This window comes from Pantherophis guttatus, chromosome 2 (assembly GCF_059756535.1).
Source record: "Pantherophis guttatus breed Tessera chromosome 2, ASM5975653v1, whole genome shotgun sequence".
Lineage (NCBI taxonomy): Eukaryota > Metazoa > Chordata > Lepidosauria > Squamata > Colubridae > Pantherophis > Pantherophis guttatus.
The window spans coordinates 289,950,007-289,964,321 of NC_142064.1; the positions used below are offsets into that span (position 1 = coordinate 289,950,007).

Below are 14,315 nucleotides of genomic sequence, written 5' to 3' on the forward strand. Positions count from 1 at the left end.
ACCGATTTGCAAGAACCGGGGAGAACCGGTAGCAACCCACCACTGCTCTGAGGGAAGAGCCACGGGGGGAAGGGGAAGATTGGGGTCCTCAGGTAAATGTAGACATTGCCTGGATGTCCCCACTATGACTCAGAGTGCAAACACTTAAAGACCAAAAATATATTCCAAGTTGTAGAAAGAGGCAAAAGGCTTAAATTTAATGTCCCATGGATTATCTCCATAGGTGTACAATTACATAATTAGGAAGAGCCTTGGTGGCGCAGTAGAATAAAGCACTGTTAAGTAACACCAGCTGCCTGCAATTACTGCAAATCTCACCAGGCTCAAGGTTGACTCAGCCTTCCATCCTTTTGAGGTAGGTAAAATGAGGACCCGGTTTGTGGGGGCAATAAGCTGACTTTGTATAAAAAAGAACACTGCTTGGGGGTGGGGGGAAGCCCTACTAAGCAGATATATACAAAAGTATGAAGGCTATTGCTTAACACATTGTAAGCTGCCCTGAGTCTCTAGAAAAGGGTGGCATATAAATCGAACCAATAAATAAATAAATATTATGAAAATGCCAGGATTTTTTCAGGAGAAATGTTTCCACCTTTTAATTGTTTGCTTCTTTCGTAGAAAAATCTACCGTACTAATGTTTTCCCATTCCATGGTTTTCAAGATATCATTGTACAATGTGAAACTGAGTCAGATGTGAACTCATTCCACCCCCTTCTAGTACTTTCTAACATTTTATGCCATGCTCCCCCCTCCGTCTACATATTTATCTGTTTCTTCATTTCACTGTTCAATGTATATAAAGTAGGGCATCATTTACATTGTGCAACTGTTTTGAATAATTTATTAACCTTTCAAATTGAGAAAAGAGGTTAATAATCAGGAAATATGTTTTTTAAAAAGTTAAGATAATAAGCAGAAATCATGCTACTAAGTTTTCTCTGAAATCATATCAATGTTACGATCCCCTAATATGGCAACTCTGATTGATCTTTCTGATCAACTTGATATCACAAAATGAAATAGAGACACTAAAGTACATTTGAAATCTTGAGAAATAGAATATACGGTATTGATTACTTTAATCTGATAAACTGAACAATGATTTTAAATCAAGAAATTTAAGTCACTTTTTTTAAAAAATATTGGTTATATGGTATAGTGTTGGATCAATAAAACCATTTTTAAAGTCCCTTTAAGTTGGGAGAATAGAACGGAACGGAGGTGGAAGGGACCTTGGAGGTCTTCTAGATCAGCCCCCTGCTCAAGCAGGACACCCAATACTGACGGCGAACCTATGGCACGCGTAGTAGAGTACACAAAGTGCTCTCTCTTTGCACACGCATCAGGTAGCTGCTCTTCCAGTTTCGGGCGCTCCTACATGCGTGAAGACCACCTGCTCTTCTGGTTTCTGGCATGCACATGTGGAAAAGCAAGCATTCTGGTTTCGGCATTGGTTGCCGAAAAGGTTCGCCAACACTGCCCTATACCGTTTCAAACAAATCATTGTTCAATGTCTTCTTAAAAACCTCCAGTGATGAAGCATCCACAATTTCTGAAGACAAGCTGTTGCACTGGTTAATTGTTCCCACTGTTAGAAAATTTCTCCCTATTTCTAGGTTGATATCTAGGCTGACTAGTCAAACCCAAATCCTGCAACCGTTCTTCATATGTTTTAGTCCCCAGGCCTTTGGTCACCTTAATTGTTCTTCTCCGAACTTTTTCCAAAGTCTCAACACCTGTGACCAAAATTAGTTGTAGTATTCTAGGTATGGACTTACTAAAGCGGTACTAATACTTCAGCAGTTTTGATTCTATGCCTCTGCCTGTATTTGGGAGAGATTTTCAGTGGCTGGGATGGAGGGAGGGTGTGGCTGGTAGAAGGTGGGAGGCCTCGACCAACTAGTCATGGCGCAGCTCCCTTTGGCTAATTTCTCATTTCTACCTCTATTGTCTAACCATTGATAACACAAATCCCATGTTAAAAAACATTGTGTCTTCTTTGTCCTTTATCTTTAATGTTAACCTATCCATTTCTGTACAATCTAGTATTTTTCTAATTATATTTTGGTCTGTAGGAGTTTCCTCATTCTTCCAGTGTTGTGCAAATTCAATTCTCGCTGCTGTCAATATATGTAGTATTAAATATTTGTTCCCTTTGTCATATTTTTCTGATATTATACCTAACAAAAATATTTCTGACTTTAAACGTATATCTTGCTTTAACTATGTGTTAACGATATGTTGCTTTAACTATGTATTTGACTCAGCCTTCCATCCTTTCTAAGGTAGGTAAATTGAGGACCCAGTTTGTAGCGGCAATAAACTGACTTTGTATAAATATACAAAAGTATGAAGGTTATTGCTTAACGCATAGTAAGCCGCCCTGAGTCTCCGCAGAAGGGCGGCGTGTAAATCAAATTTAAAAAAACAAAACTCTAATTATGTGTGTATTATGTGAGTATTTTCGTCCAATTTTTTTTTTGCCTTTCGGCATGTTCACCACTTATGGTAATAAGAGCCCGGTTTACATTTCCTGATTACATTTCCAACATTTGGCTGACAGGTTTTTAAACATCTTGGCTATTCTTCCTGGTGGCAAATGCCACATTTGTTGTATTAATCTTTTATAGTTACCTTCTTTAATTGTTGTACATCTTCCTGTTAAGTATAGTCCCAAATATTTAACTTTCTTGACTACCTGAAAATCTATCTTCTTTCTTTCTTTATTTTATAAAATTTGTATGCCGCCCTATCTCCAAGGACTCAGGGCAGCTCACAACGACAGTCGACCAAGCGACTGTTAAAAACAACGAATATACATAAAAAATCAAGAAAGTTTTTTTTTAAAAAAATAAATAAATAAAATATACTACCCCATCAGTCCAGCCCTTTATCCATTCATTTTCTGTTAATCCGTAAGGGAAATAAGTTGATTGCTGTCCACAGGATATTTTCCTGCCCATTGTGGGTTGTTTCTTGAGAAGGATTCTCTTTCACAAAAACTCCTTCCACATTCCGTACATTTCTGTTTCCCTCTTTTGTGGATCCTCTTATGGACAGAAAGGCTACTGTTAAATCTGAAGCTGTTCCCACATTCCAGGCATTTTTAGGGTTTCTCTCCGGTGTGGGTCCTTTTATGAATAGTCAGAGACCTACTAGCAACGAAGGTCTTTCCACACTCTGTGCACTTATATGGTTTTTCTCCTGCATGGATCCTGTTATGGTAACTAAGGTGACTGCTTCGTCTGAAGCTCTTCCCACACTCTCTACATTTATAGGGTTTCTCTCCTGTGTGGATCCTCTCGTGAGAAGTAAGAGAAGTCTTGCAAGTGAAGCTCTTTCCACACTCCATGCATGTATAGGGTTTCTCTCCCGCGTGGACAAGTTTATGGTGATTTAATCCACTACAGCTGTTATAGTTGTTTCCACACTCCATGCATTTATAGGGTTTTTCTCCTGTGTGGATCCGTTTATGGGTAGCAAGGTCACAGATTTGCCTGAAGCCCTTCCCACAGTCTGGGCACTTATAGGGTTTTTCTCCTGTGTGGATCCGTCTATGAGAAGTAAGAGAACTCTTTACACTGAAGCTCTTTCCACACTCCATGCATTCATAGGGTTTTTCTCCTGTGTGGACCCGTTTATGACAAGCAAGGTTACTGCTTTGCCTGAAGCCCCTCCCACAGTCTAGGCATTTATAGGGTTTTTCTCCTGTGTGGATCAGTGTATGACAATTAAGAGCATCGCTTCGCCTGAAGCTCTTTCCACACTCCATGCATTTAAAGGGTCTTTCTTCTGTATGTATCTTTTCATGGGCTATAAGGGAAGACTTCGTTCTGAAACTTTGTCCACAAATCACACATTTATAAGGTTTTTCCCCTGAATGGATCCTTTTGTGGCACATCAGGGAATTACTACTTGTAAAGCTCTTCCCACATTCTATGCATTTAAAGGGTTTTTCTCCAGTATGTACCCTTCTATGGGAAGTAAAGGAACCCTTCACACGGAACCTTTGTCCACAATCCACACATTTGTAAGGTTTTCTCCCCGTATGGATCCTTTTGTGGCATATCAGGGAACTACTAGTTGTGAAGCTCTTCCCACACTGTTTGCATTTAAAGGGTTTTTCTCCTGTGTGGATCCATCTATGAGAAGTAAGAGCACTCTTTACACTGAAGCTCTTTCCACACTCCATGCATTTATAGGGTTTTTCTCCTGTGTGGAGCCGTTTATGAGAAATAAGGCTACCGCTTTGCCTGAAGCTCTTCCCACAGTCTAGGCATTTATAGGGTTTTTCTCCTGTGTGGATCAGTGTATGACAATTAAGAACACTGCTTCCCCTGAAGCTCTTTCCACACTCCATGCATTTAAAGGGTCTTTCTTCTGTATGTATCTTTTCATGGGCTGTAAGGGAAGACTTCGTTCTGAAACTTTGTCCACAAATCACACATTTATAAGGTTTTTCCCCCGAATGGATCCTTTTGTGGCACATCAGGTAATTACTACTTTTAAAGCTCTTCCCACATTCTATGCATTTAAAGTGTTTTTCTCCAGTATGTACCCTTTTATGGTACGTAAGGGAACTCTTCACACTGAAACGTTTTCCACAATCCACAAATTTGTAAGGTTTTATCCCTGTATGGATCCTTTTGTGGGATTTCAGACACTCTTTGTACCTAAAGCTCTTTCCATATTCTAGGCACTTATCGCGTTTTTCACTGGTGTGGATTTTTTTATGAGAAGTTAAATCACCTTTTGTCCCAGTGCTTTTTCCATTGTCCACACCATTGTAGAGCTTCTCCCTTGCCTGGTTCTTTTTATGTGAAGTAAGATTATTACTCCTGGAACTTTTTCCTGATTTGCAGGGGTTACTAACATTGGGATTGGCTTTGAATCTTTTTCTACTTTGACATTTCCCCGTATTTTGTTTGGAATCACCTTGGGTCAGGAAACAATCCATTTCCACACATTCAAAAATAGATTTTTCTCTCCAGTTATGCTTCTTTTCATGTTTCTTCCTTCCCTGCTTATTTGTAGAGGTCTCCTCAGGAATTTCAGTTGTGATTATTTGCAACGGCACTAAGTTTGGCTCTTGGTCGTTTTCCTTTTTCTGCGCATCAAATACTTGTGGGGGAAGAAAAATAAATCAGAATAATCTACAACCTCCACTTCGGTGTCCCTATGCATTGATTTATCTTATTACTGGGCATCTCCAGAGAAAGGAACGAGGGAAATGACAACATGCATATTACTTAATAACTTAAAAGACTAACTTGGCTGCTCATCTAATCCTCATTCTTGGCAGTTAAAAATTTAAAGCAAAACCACATCTTGATATCAGGACGAGGCACACAAATTGTCTCAAATATGACGCACCCAACTTGCATTCAAGAAGACAACATATGTCACTGCAACCCAAAGCAAGACAAAATTTGTTGGTGAGTAGGAAAACTCAGCATCTTCTCCCTGAACATCTTCCCAATCACTGTGGTGTAATGACCAGGGCCCAAGGATGACCACAAGACTGAATGTCAATACTTCCTGATCACCACACTGATCTCTTTCTTCTAAATGAAACTGTGCTACTTAGAAGACCATGAAGGGGGACTGGAATTAATGTAAGAGGAAAAAAGAAGAAATGAAATTATTTTTAATAAGTTACGTATAGAGGAACCTTTACCTAAAGAGGCCAGCATCCTAGACGTTTCCAACATGACTTCTTGATACAGGGCTTTCTGGCTGGGATCAAGCAGCAACCACTCTTCACTGTTGAAATGGATGGCCACCTCCCCAAAGGACACAGGACCCTAAAGAAGGAAGAATCCCTGTGAGCAGACTCGATAGAATTTGAAAAATCTCCTTCAATTTGCAAATCCTAAAAGTACAAATGTCTATGGAGATTCTCAGTTATCCATAATCATGGTTGTCCCAAAGGTGCTTTCTTCAAAAGGCAACTGGACTTTATGGTTTTTCTTTGAAGGCATTTCGCTTCTCATCCAAGAAGTTTCTTCAACAATCAGAAAGTCCAGTTGCCTCTTGAAAAAAGCACCTTTGGGACTAAAAGCCAAAGTAAAAATTATTTATTGGACATTTCCCTAGATGGACTCAACATATTATATGATAAAAAGGGCAGAATTCACAGCCTACACCTGACATTCAATTAGTCCATGTTTTATCACCTTGACTGACTCTGCTGACCTTCAGTATCATCAACCTGCCTTGAGCAAGGGGCATAGAGTGCCTTAGGCAAACCGTCTACCAGTGGCACCAACGTTTCATGATGTTTGCAAGAGGTTCTGTGGGATTTCTGTCCCACAGTAACGAAATGGTCTTTGTGATTCTTTAAAGGGTCAGCCTTGCTCACACTCATGAATATTTCAGTTTAACAATTTTGTTTTCAAAGTATAAAATACAAAGGAAAAAAACCATTGAAAAGTAAGAGAGAAAGGGAAAAAGAGGGCATGACATGGCCAGCAGGTGACATGCCCAAAGAATCACTTCTCCCTGGATTGTCGTTTTTCCAACTTAACAACAGGAGGAGCAGGCTTCCTTTTGGCCGCTTGACTTTCCGAGGTTAAGGAAAGTCCCAGAATCATCCCTCAAGATTCTCCAATAACAGCAACACCTACAAGTAGTTTTAGAAATCGAGTTTCCAAGATAATTGAGCTGAAGCTGGGAAATGGGGTCGAAGTGGGGTGAGCTGAAGCTGGAAAGTGGGGTCGAAACTACATCGTTGTTGGACAAAAGAGCCATTTTGGCATTTATTTTTCAAACGGACAATAAGATGTGTCTTTCATTTCTTAAACAATTTATGAGATTATTATCTTTAGAAGCTATACAGGTGCTCTTTAGTTACAGTTTACCACCCATTTTTGATGTTTTGAATGCTATTTTTGACAGTTCTTTATTATAAAACAACAGGGAGAGGATTGCTAGAGGCAGCCAAAATAAGGAAGCATGGAATATTCTTTTGTTTGAAATATAAAGATAAAAGCTATGGCTTTGATCTTCTACTATGTTTTCCCGAAAATAGGACCAGGTCTTATAATTTTTTGGTTGCCAAAATAAGCACCAGGGCTTATTCTCAGGGAGGTTTTGGATTGGCTGAGAAAAAAAAGAAGAATAAATGAATAACAGTCTCTGAACAGTACAGGGAGCCACAAGGATACCTAATTCTAAACTGGTGTCATTATAAAGCAGATTCTTGATCAGTCCTTTGAGAAGATTCGTCATTTTGTGAATCAACCAAAATATAAAATAGAACAAGAAACACAACTAGGTGTAGAAAATGTAGACAATTATCAACCTACTGTGTCAACTTTACAAATACTGGATAATGCAAACCAACTAATGGTAACCTCCGAATATAAATCTGACTTTACCAAACACCTGGATAGATGCTAATATTACTTTAATTCCGAAAGAAGACTCAGACTTGACAGAAATAAAGAATTATAATCCCATATCATTATTTATGATTTTATTTTATGATTATAAAAGTTTTGCATTAATAATGACAGAGAAATTAAAAAGATTTCTGAATAAATTTATCCACCCAGATCAAAATGGGTTCCTTCCAAAGACAAATTAAAAAAATGTAAGATTTATACTAGATACATTGGGATATTATGAAGTGTACTCGGAAAAACAAATGGCGCTGATATTTTTAGATGCATAGAAAGCCTTTGACAATGTAAATTGGCAATTTATGATGCAACAATTGGAATACATGGATTTTGGCGAGAAATTTATAAAAATGATTAAGGAAATATATTGTAAGTGAATGGCAAAAGTAATAGTCAATGGGGACTTAACAGAGAATTTTAATATAAGAAAGGGTACAAGACAAGGATATCTATTGTCCACGTTGCTATTTATACTAACATTGGAAGTGTTAAATAGAAATATTAGACAAGACTTAGAAATAAAAGGTATGGAAATAAAACGGGAAAAATACAAATTACAAGCATTCACAGGTGACTTAGTATTTATTTTAGAAGATCCACTGGAAACTGGCCCTAAATTAATGGGAATAATAGAAGAATATGGGAAAGTCGCAGGATTGAACATAAACAAAGATAAAACTAAAATCTTATTTAAAAATCTCACAGAAAACAGAAGAAAGAATTGACAGAGAAATTAGATTTACAGACAGTTAAGATAAATACTTGGGAATATACTTAACAGCAAGATGTGTTAAAATCAACGAAGATAATTATATAAGATTGTTACAAATTAAAAAAGATTTCGATAAATGGAAAAATTTGCAGCTATTAATAGTAGTCAGAATAGCAACTATAAAAATGAACATCTTGCCGAAGGTACTTTTCCCATTCCAAACGGTCCCAATAAAACTAGAAGAAAAAATACATTAATGAATTAAATAGTATAATTTTGAAATATGTCTGGCAAGGGAAAAAAATAAGAATAGGATTGAAAATGTTGCAAGAGTCCAAAAACAATGGGGGCTTTGAACTACCAGATTGGGAGCTCTATTATCATGCAGTTGTATTAACATGGGTGAGGGAATGAATAACTGTTAGACCAGGGGTTTGCAACCTTAAATACTCAAGAGTCATTTGGACCTGTTTCCCACAGAAAACACCAGGAGCCACAAAACCTGGGTGGGCGTGGCCAACTCAATGTCACTCCCACCCAGTCACATGTTCCCCCCAACCCCAGCCTTGCCTACCCAGGTTTCATGGCTCTTGGTGTTTTTTGTGAGAAATGGTTCTCTCTCTCCCTTACCCCTCTCATTTCGGCTTCTCTCTTTTTCCTCTCCCTCTCCTTCCTTCCTTCCTTTTTCTTTCTTTCTCATTAAACATGATAGCAAATCCAAAAGGAAGTTATTAATTGTGGGAAATTGCTTCTCTGTAATCTTTTCATAGTGAACTCTAAATTGATAGAAGCTGGCAAGACTGTACTGACAGCAATAGCACATATATTTTGATATCTTTTAAGTTTGACAATATAATACATTATCCAAAATTATAAATAATCTTATTTTCAGAGGTGTTTTTTTGCCATCTGTTATTTCCTAAAAAAAAAAAATCAGAGTTTTGTTTCCAATTTGTGCCTTCTGGCAAACCGCAGTTTTCTTGGCAAGATATCTATCTTGCCATTACTTTCATCATAAGTTGGGAGAGCTTTCTTTCTTTTTCTTTCTTTCTTTCTTTCTTTCTTTCTTTCTTTCTTTCTTTCTTTCTTTCTTTTTTCTTTCTCCCTTCCTTCCTTCCTTCCTCTCCCTCTTCTCCCTCATTTGTTTCTCTCGTTTCCCTCTCTCATTGTCTCCCTCCAGCTTTCTTTCATTTCTCTCTTTCCCCCTTTTCTCTCTCTCAACTGTTTCTCTCTCTTTTTCCTCTCTCTTGTTCTCTCCATTTTCTCATTTCTCTTTCTTCCTCACATCTGTTTCTCACACATGGGCGTGCAAGCAAAATACCCTCCTGGGCCGGAATCACGGCAGTGGCGGGGATGGTGACTACTCCACTCTGCAGTGAGGTGAGTAGCTGGCTGCGCAGCACAGAAAAGTCCTGCGTAGCGCAAGAGTTCTGCGCAGCGCAGTGGATCTCTTCCCCCCCTGCATCTGGTGACTGCTGCTCCTCCCCATTCCCCTCCTTCCTGAGCCAACATAAAGGAGACCGCGGTTGGCGTTGAGCTGTCTGTGAAGGACGCAGAATCGCAAAAAGCAGCCGGTTGCGGGTCATGTCTTTCTCACACAGTTATCTCATTTTCGCACGCAAGTATATGAAGTAGATTCACAATTTCTAAGAGGTCAAGTTTGGGACTTTCGCTTTATGGACATTAACAAGGCTGAGAATTCTTCAAGAAAAAAAGACACGATCACTATTTCAGTGAGGGAAAATTTAATTGAGGAAGATTTGCTTCAGACCAATTTACGTCTAACAGAACACCTTTGGGACTTTTTTTAATGGATATAAATAAAGCTGAGAACTTCTATAGGAAAGGAGACTTGATAGATTTTCCCAAGAAGAAAAAGACTCTATTCGATGAAGATAAACTGGAGGGAGTGACTTAAATATGGTTTAATTAATTAGGATGGATTTCTTTTTAAAAAATTGATTTATGTACTGTTAGAAAGCTTTAAGTTAGCTTTGTATTTTTAAAACAAGTATGTATGTATACACAGGTCTGCTGGTCCTTTAAGTAATGCTGAAGAATATTCCAAAGTTGGTAAAATATTATGGACTAGATTTGAATATATGAGAATAAGTGATATATGATTCCCCACAGCAAGGAGAAGCTGAGATGGTTAAAATGATTCTTTTCTCCAAATAAGAGATTATATTTAATTTTGTCGCTAGTTTCAAATTGCTTCTGGATTTTCTATTTGCAATGAGAAGAAAAAAAATGAAACTTTGATTCTGTTTTTGTAAACTAGACAGGCTTATTATTTGATATTTCTTACCAAAGAAGAAATAATGTGTACATTATGTTGTGTAAAGGCAAAAAGTTGTGGTTGTAATGTTGTTACCTTCAACTGTGCCAAAGAGAGTCGAAAGTTTATGGCTTTTTTTTTCTCCCATTACACGATACCCCCTCTTTTCCCCTTCCTCTCTTTTTACTTTTCCATGTCTTTTCCTTTGTATTTTATATTTCAATAAACTAATTAAAAAGTTAAACTGAAAAAAACCCACTCATAAACATTCATGAAAATAGTAGGGTGGCACTTCCTCAAGATGTAGATGATACACAAAGCAATTTCTGCTTCTCCTGTTTTCATCCCTTTCCCCAATGATAGGAAAGCAAAATTATACTTACAATAAAGTAGATTTAGCCTAACTATTCATGTGCCTTTTCTGCTTTACTTGGGACAGGTAACATGAACTGCCATGTGGCATTTTTTGAAATCAGAATTATATAACTACTAAGGAATTCCATAGAACTCGAAAATGTAGTTGAGAGATGGGCCTAGTTTGACTGATCGTAAATTTAAATTTCTAATTTCCTTGTTGTGCTTTGCTCAGGAATAGCAGTATCATAGGTTGAGTCCCCAAAGGAAACCAGAGGTCTCCTACTCCTCCCCCCTATAAGGTGCTAATCTCTTCCCTCCTACCTGAGTCAGGAATCCAGCGGCTCTTTCAGCTTCACCAATAGAAGAAGATGATTCCATGAACAACGGTGACTCCATTTTGTCCACTGGGAAGGAGAGAGACAGGAAAGGGTTCAACTTCATCTTTTCTAGCTTGAAGGCACAATTTAAGATTTCTTCCTGTCCTGCCCAGGAAACCTCCATTTTTCTCTCTTCAACACTCTGCCTTTCATAGCCTCCATCATGGGAGCCAAGAATAAAAGGAGAAGACCAAACGCACCACTTCCTGAAGAACAAACCTCGGTTAGATTGTTCTCCTAACCTTTTGGAACAACACATGGAAGTTTATATTCTTGGCAAACAAAGCATTTGCTCAATCACTGTAAATCCCCCCCCCCACTCTCTGCAGTTTGAAATCAGAGAAATTAGCGATATTCTAGGAACCAGGAAACATGCCTGCAAGGACAGTGTTGGAAATGGCCCAGCAGGGATCCGTGTAGGAATTTAGTCAAAATTATCTCTTTAAGGAAAGCCAAAAGCAAAGAGAAATCTCTCAGGATGGAGGAGGAGCCAGATTGCAACTCAAGGTGGCCCCTACAAGAGTATGTCTTCTGGGAAAGACCAACCATAGCCTTGCTCTGAAGGGAGGGAATTCCTTTGTGCGCCTTAAGTCTTCTAGCTTGAAGAGAGAGTTCGATCTTTCTTATTGGGTCAACTTCTACTAAGTCCAATGACTAAGACACGACAAGACACCCAGAATTAAGGATAACTAGACTCTTTCTAGAAAGTCTCCAACCCAGTGGAACAGTCTCCCCTTACCTAGAGAGGTATCCTGACCTTGACTTTTATCCTTGGGGATCCCTCTGAAAGACAGATCAGGAGAAAGATTTGTGCGGATCCAGCGAATTCCTCCCCATTCCTGGAAGGATCTCAGAACCTGAAAGCACAGAAGAGCAGTTAAGAGGACAGGACAAAAGAAGAGCTGCATTTTATTTTCTGCCCACAAAACCCTTCTGTCCATCAGTGGCGATGGATGAGACCCAATAGGAGATTTCAGGGAGAAATGAAGGAATTCAAGCAGGTGAAGATCCCTTCAGATTCCACAAAAGAAGCTTCTCTGACCTGCAGCTCTTCCTGCTTCTCCTCACCTTTGACAGGCTCAGCACGGATCTTCCAGCCACTGGCAATGCCAGTATCTGGTCTCCGCTGGCTCTCCAAGGATCCTCCCAGCCTCGGGATCTGAATCTAAATGGAGATGTGAGCAGAGGGTTCCTTTAGGCTTCCTTCTCTCCTCCCCCCTCCCCAATTCGTGGATCTCCCCCCATGCGCAGCCAAGAGCATTTATGGGGCGGACTTCCCGCTCCCTCCAACCTCAGAATCTCCTTCCCGCCTCTGAGCAGGATCTGAGTCGCGGGATCCCCTCTTGCCCCCTTCCACCGGATTCCCAGGGAGCAACTCTCAGCCGGAACAGAGAAGACTCAGCCGGAGTGGAGCATGCGCAGTGGCCTCGTCAGTCAGCAGCTAAGAGAGCGCCCCCTGCTGCCACCTGAGGTGAAGTCGCTGCCCATACAGAGACACAGAGAGAGAGCCAGGAGTGTCAAAGGTGCTTTTTCTAGATCTAGAGATAATTGGACTTTATTTTTTTCTCTGAAGACGTTTTGCTTCTCATCCAAGCAGCTTCTTCAGCTGACAGGATAGTGGGGAATGGAAGGATTCATACTCCTTGCAGCCTGCCGGTCACTTGCATCCTTTGAGAGAGTCCTTGCGGCCACTTGCAGGTTTATCGAGGTCCTCAGGGTCACCCGAATTGTGCGAATGGGTGCGGAGCCTTCTTGGAACTGCTGAAGGGACCCTGTTGTAGACCCTCATCCAGTCAGAGCTGAAGAAGCTGCTTGGATGAGAAGCGAAACATCTTCAAAGAAAAACCAGACAGTCCAGTTGCCTCTTGGAAAGCTCCTTGGGACAACCACAGCCTGGAGGACTGAGAATCTCCATAGACACCTTTTAGCATGCTAAGGAGCCTTTCTGGAGCAAGTGGGGACTGAGAGACGGGGGTGGTCTTGAGACTCCCCCCCCCCAAAATCTGGCAGACCATGACACATTCTGCTGCTTTTGATGTTTTGAGCCTGACGCCTTCCATTGACTCCCAGTTTTCTAGACATAATAATAATAATAATAATAATAATAATAATAATAATAATAATAATAATAATAATAATAATAATAATAATAATTTTATTTATATACTGCCCTTCTCCCTAAGGACTCGGGGTGGTGTAGAGCCAGAATTAAAATACAAATATACAATATCATAGTTAAAATTAATTAAAATCATTAAATAATTTTGGCCGAATGTTAAAACCCAAAATTAAAACCCAATTTAAAAACATTCAATTAGACAGCCCCGCCTGTCGGAACACTAGGGTCTTGAGGGCACAGCAAAAGACCCAGAGGTCAGAGATGTTACGAATATCCGGGGGCAATTCATTCCAAAGGGCATAAAGTTGTGACCAGAGTTGCCTCTGAGTTTTCTCCTCCTTCACCTTCCGGAAGGGATGAGGGAGCCAGGAGGGGCAATCCTGGTTTCCATCCTCCAAACTTCCCACAAAAGGCTCCCCGCAGCAATACATTTCATCCAGATGTTTCACCTTTGTGTAAATAAATCCCAGGAAAAACACGGAGATTTCTCCAAGAAATGGGAATGCAGACTCAGACCTCGATCACCGAGCTTCAGTATTCATGTAATTCCGAATTATGTCATTAAGGATGGTGAGAAAAGCGAGGAGGGGAAAATGAGGCCATGACCCTGGAAGACAGAGATGGATGGGAAAACCATCCTCATCACCTGATGCTTCTCAGCTGTCAGACTTCCCGGGAGGTCAAGGAAACGGGCCATACAGAAAGGCCTCTGGAAAGCCAGAGTGAGTCCTACACTGGAAGGCTAGAGACACGTGTCACGGGGGTCGTGGGAAAAACAAGTGAGCCGTGGCTGGAGGAGATCTCTAGATTTGGGGCCTCATCGGCTTGTAGCCTGGGATTTCCCCATCTCAGCAATCCTTGCCTCTCCGAGAGATTGCTTTGCTCAGGGCCCACCTGGGTCCTCTTGGGTACCCCCCAGTTGCGTTGCGCTGCACGCAATCTGCGTAGCCCCTCTCCCTTCCCTTTTCTGCTTCAAAGGCTTTCTCGGCAGGGAGAAACCACCAGATTCTGTCCAGAGACAGATGACTCAAGAGAAGGAAGGCTTCCCATTGGCGGAAACTGATTCCT

General features: G+C 40.2%; 1 protein-coding gene across 2 annotated transcripts; it reads right to left on the reverse strand.

Moving 5' to 3' along the window:
- Positions 1-825: 825 nt before the first annotated feature.
- On the reverse strand, positions 826-12,450 carry LOC117657590 (uncharacterized). Of its 2 annotated transcripts, XM_087884859.1 has the most exons (6): positions 12,420-12,450; positions 12,197-12,293; positions 11,868-11,985; positions 11,073-11,155; positions 5,679-5,805; positions 826-5,122 (listed from the first exon to the last, which is right to left on the reverse strand). In XM_087884859.1, exons 4-6 carry the CDS (start codon positions 11,145-11,147, stop codon positions 3,108-3,110), a joined length of 2,217 nt encoding a protein of 738 aa, XP_087740985.1. In that variant the 5' UTR covers positions 11,148-11,155; positions 11,868-11,985; positions 12,197-12,293; positions 12,420-12,450; the 3' UTR covers positions 826-3,107. The 2 variants fall into 2 exon arrangements, with proteins under 2 accessions (XP_087740985.1, XP_087740986.1); XM_087884860.1 differs by lacking the exon at positions 12,420-12,450 and having other exon boundaries at positions 11,886-11,985; positions 12,197-12,286.
- Between the last annotated feature and the right edge of the window lie 1,865 nt (positions 12,451-14,315).

What these genes read in the sequence shown, in the direction of transcription:
- LOC117657590 (XM_087884859.1), bottom strand. Translation starts at nt 11,147, where the DNA reads ATGGAGTCACCGTTGTTCATGGAATCATCTTCTTCTATTGGTGAAGCT. An exon ending in CCGCTGGATTCCTGACTCAG is followed by an intron (nt 5,806 to 11,072) that starts GTAGGAGGGAAG and finishes TTCCTTCTTTAG; the next exon opens with GGTCCTGTGTCCTTTGGGGA. An exon ending in TAGGATGCTGGCCTCTTTAG is followed by an intron (nt 5,123 to 5,678) that starts GTAAAGGTTCCT and finishes TTCCCCCACAAG; the next exon opens with TATTTGATGCGCAGAAAAAG.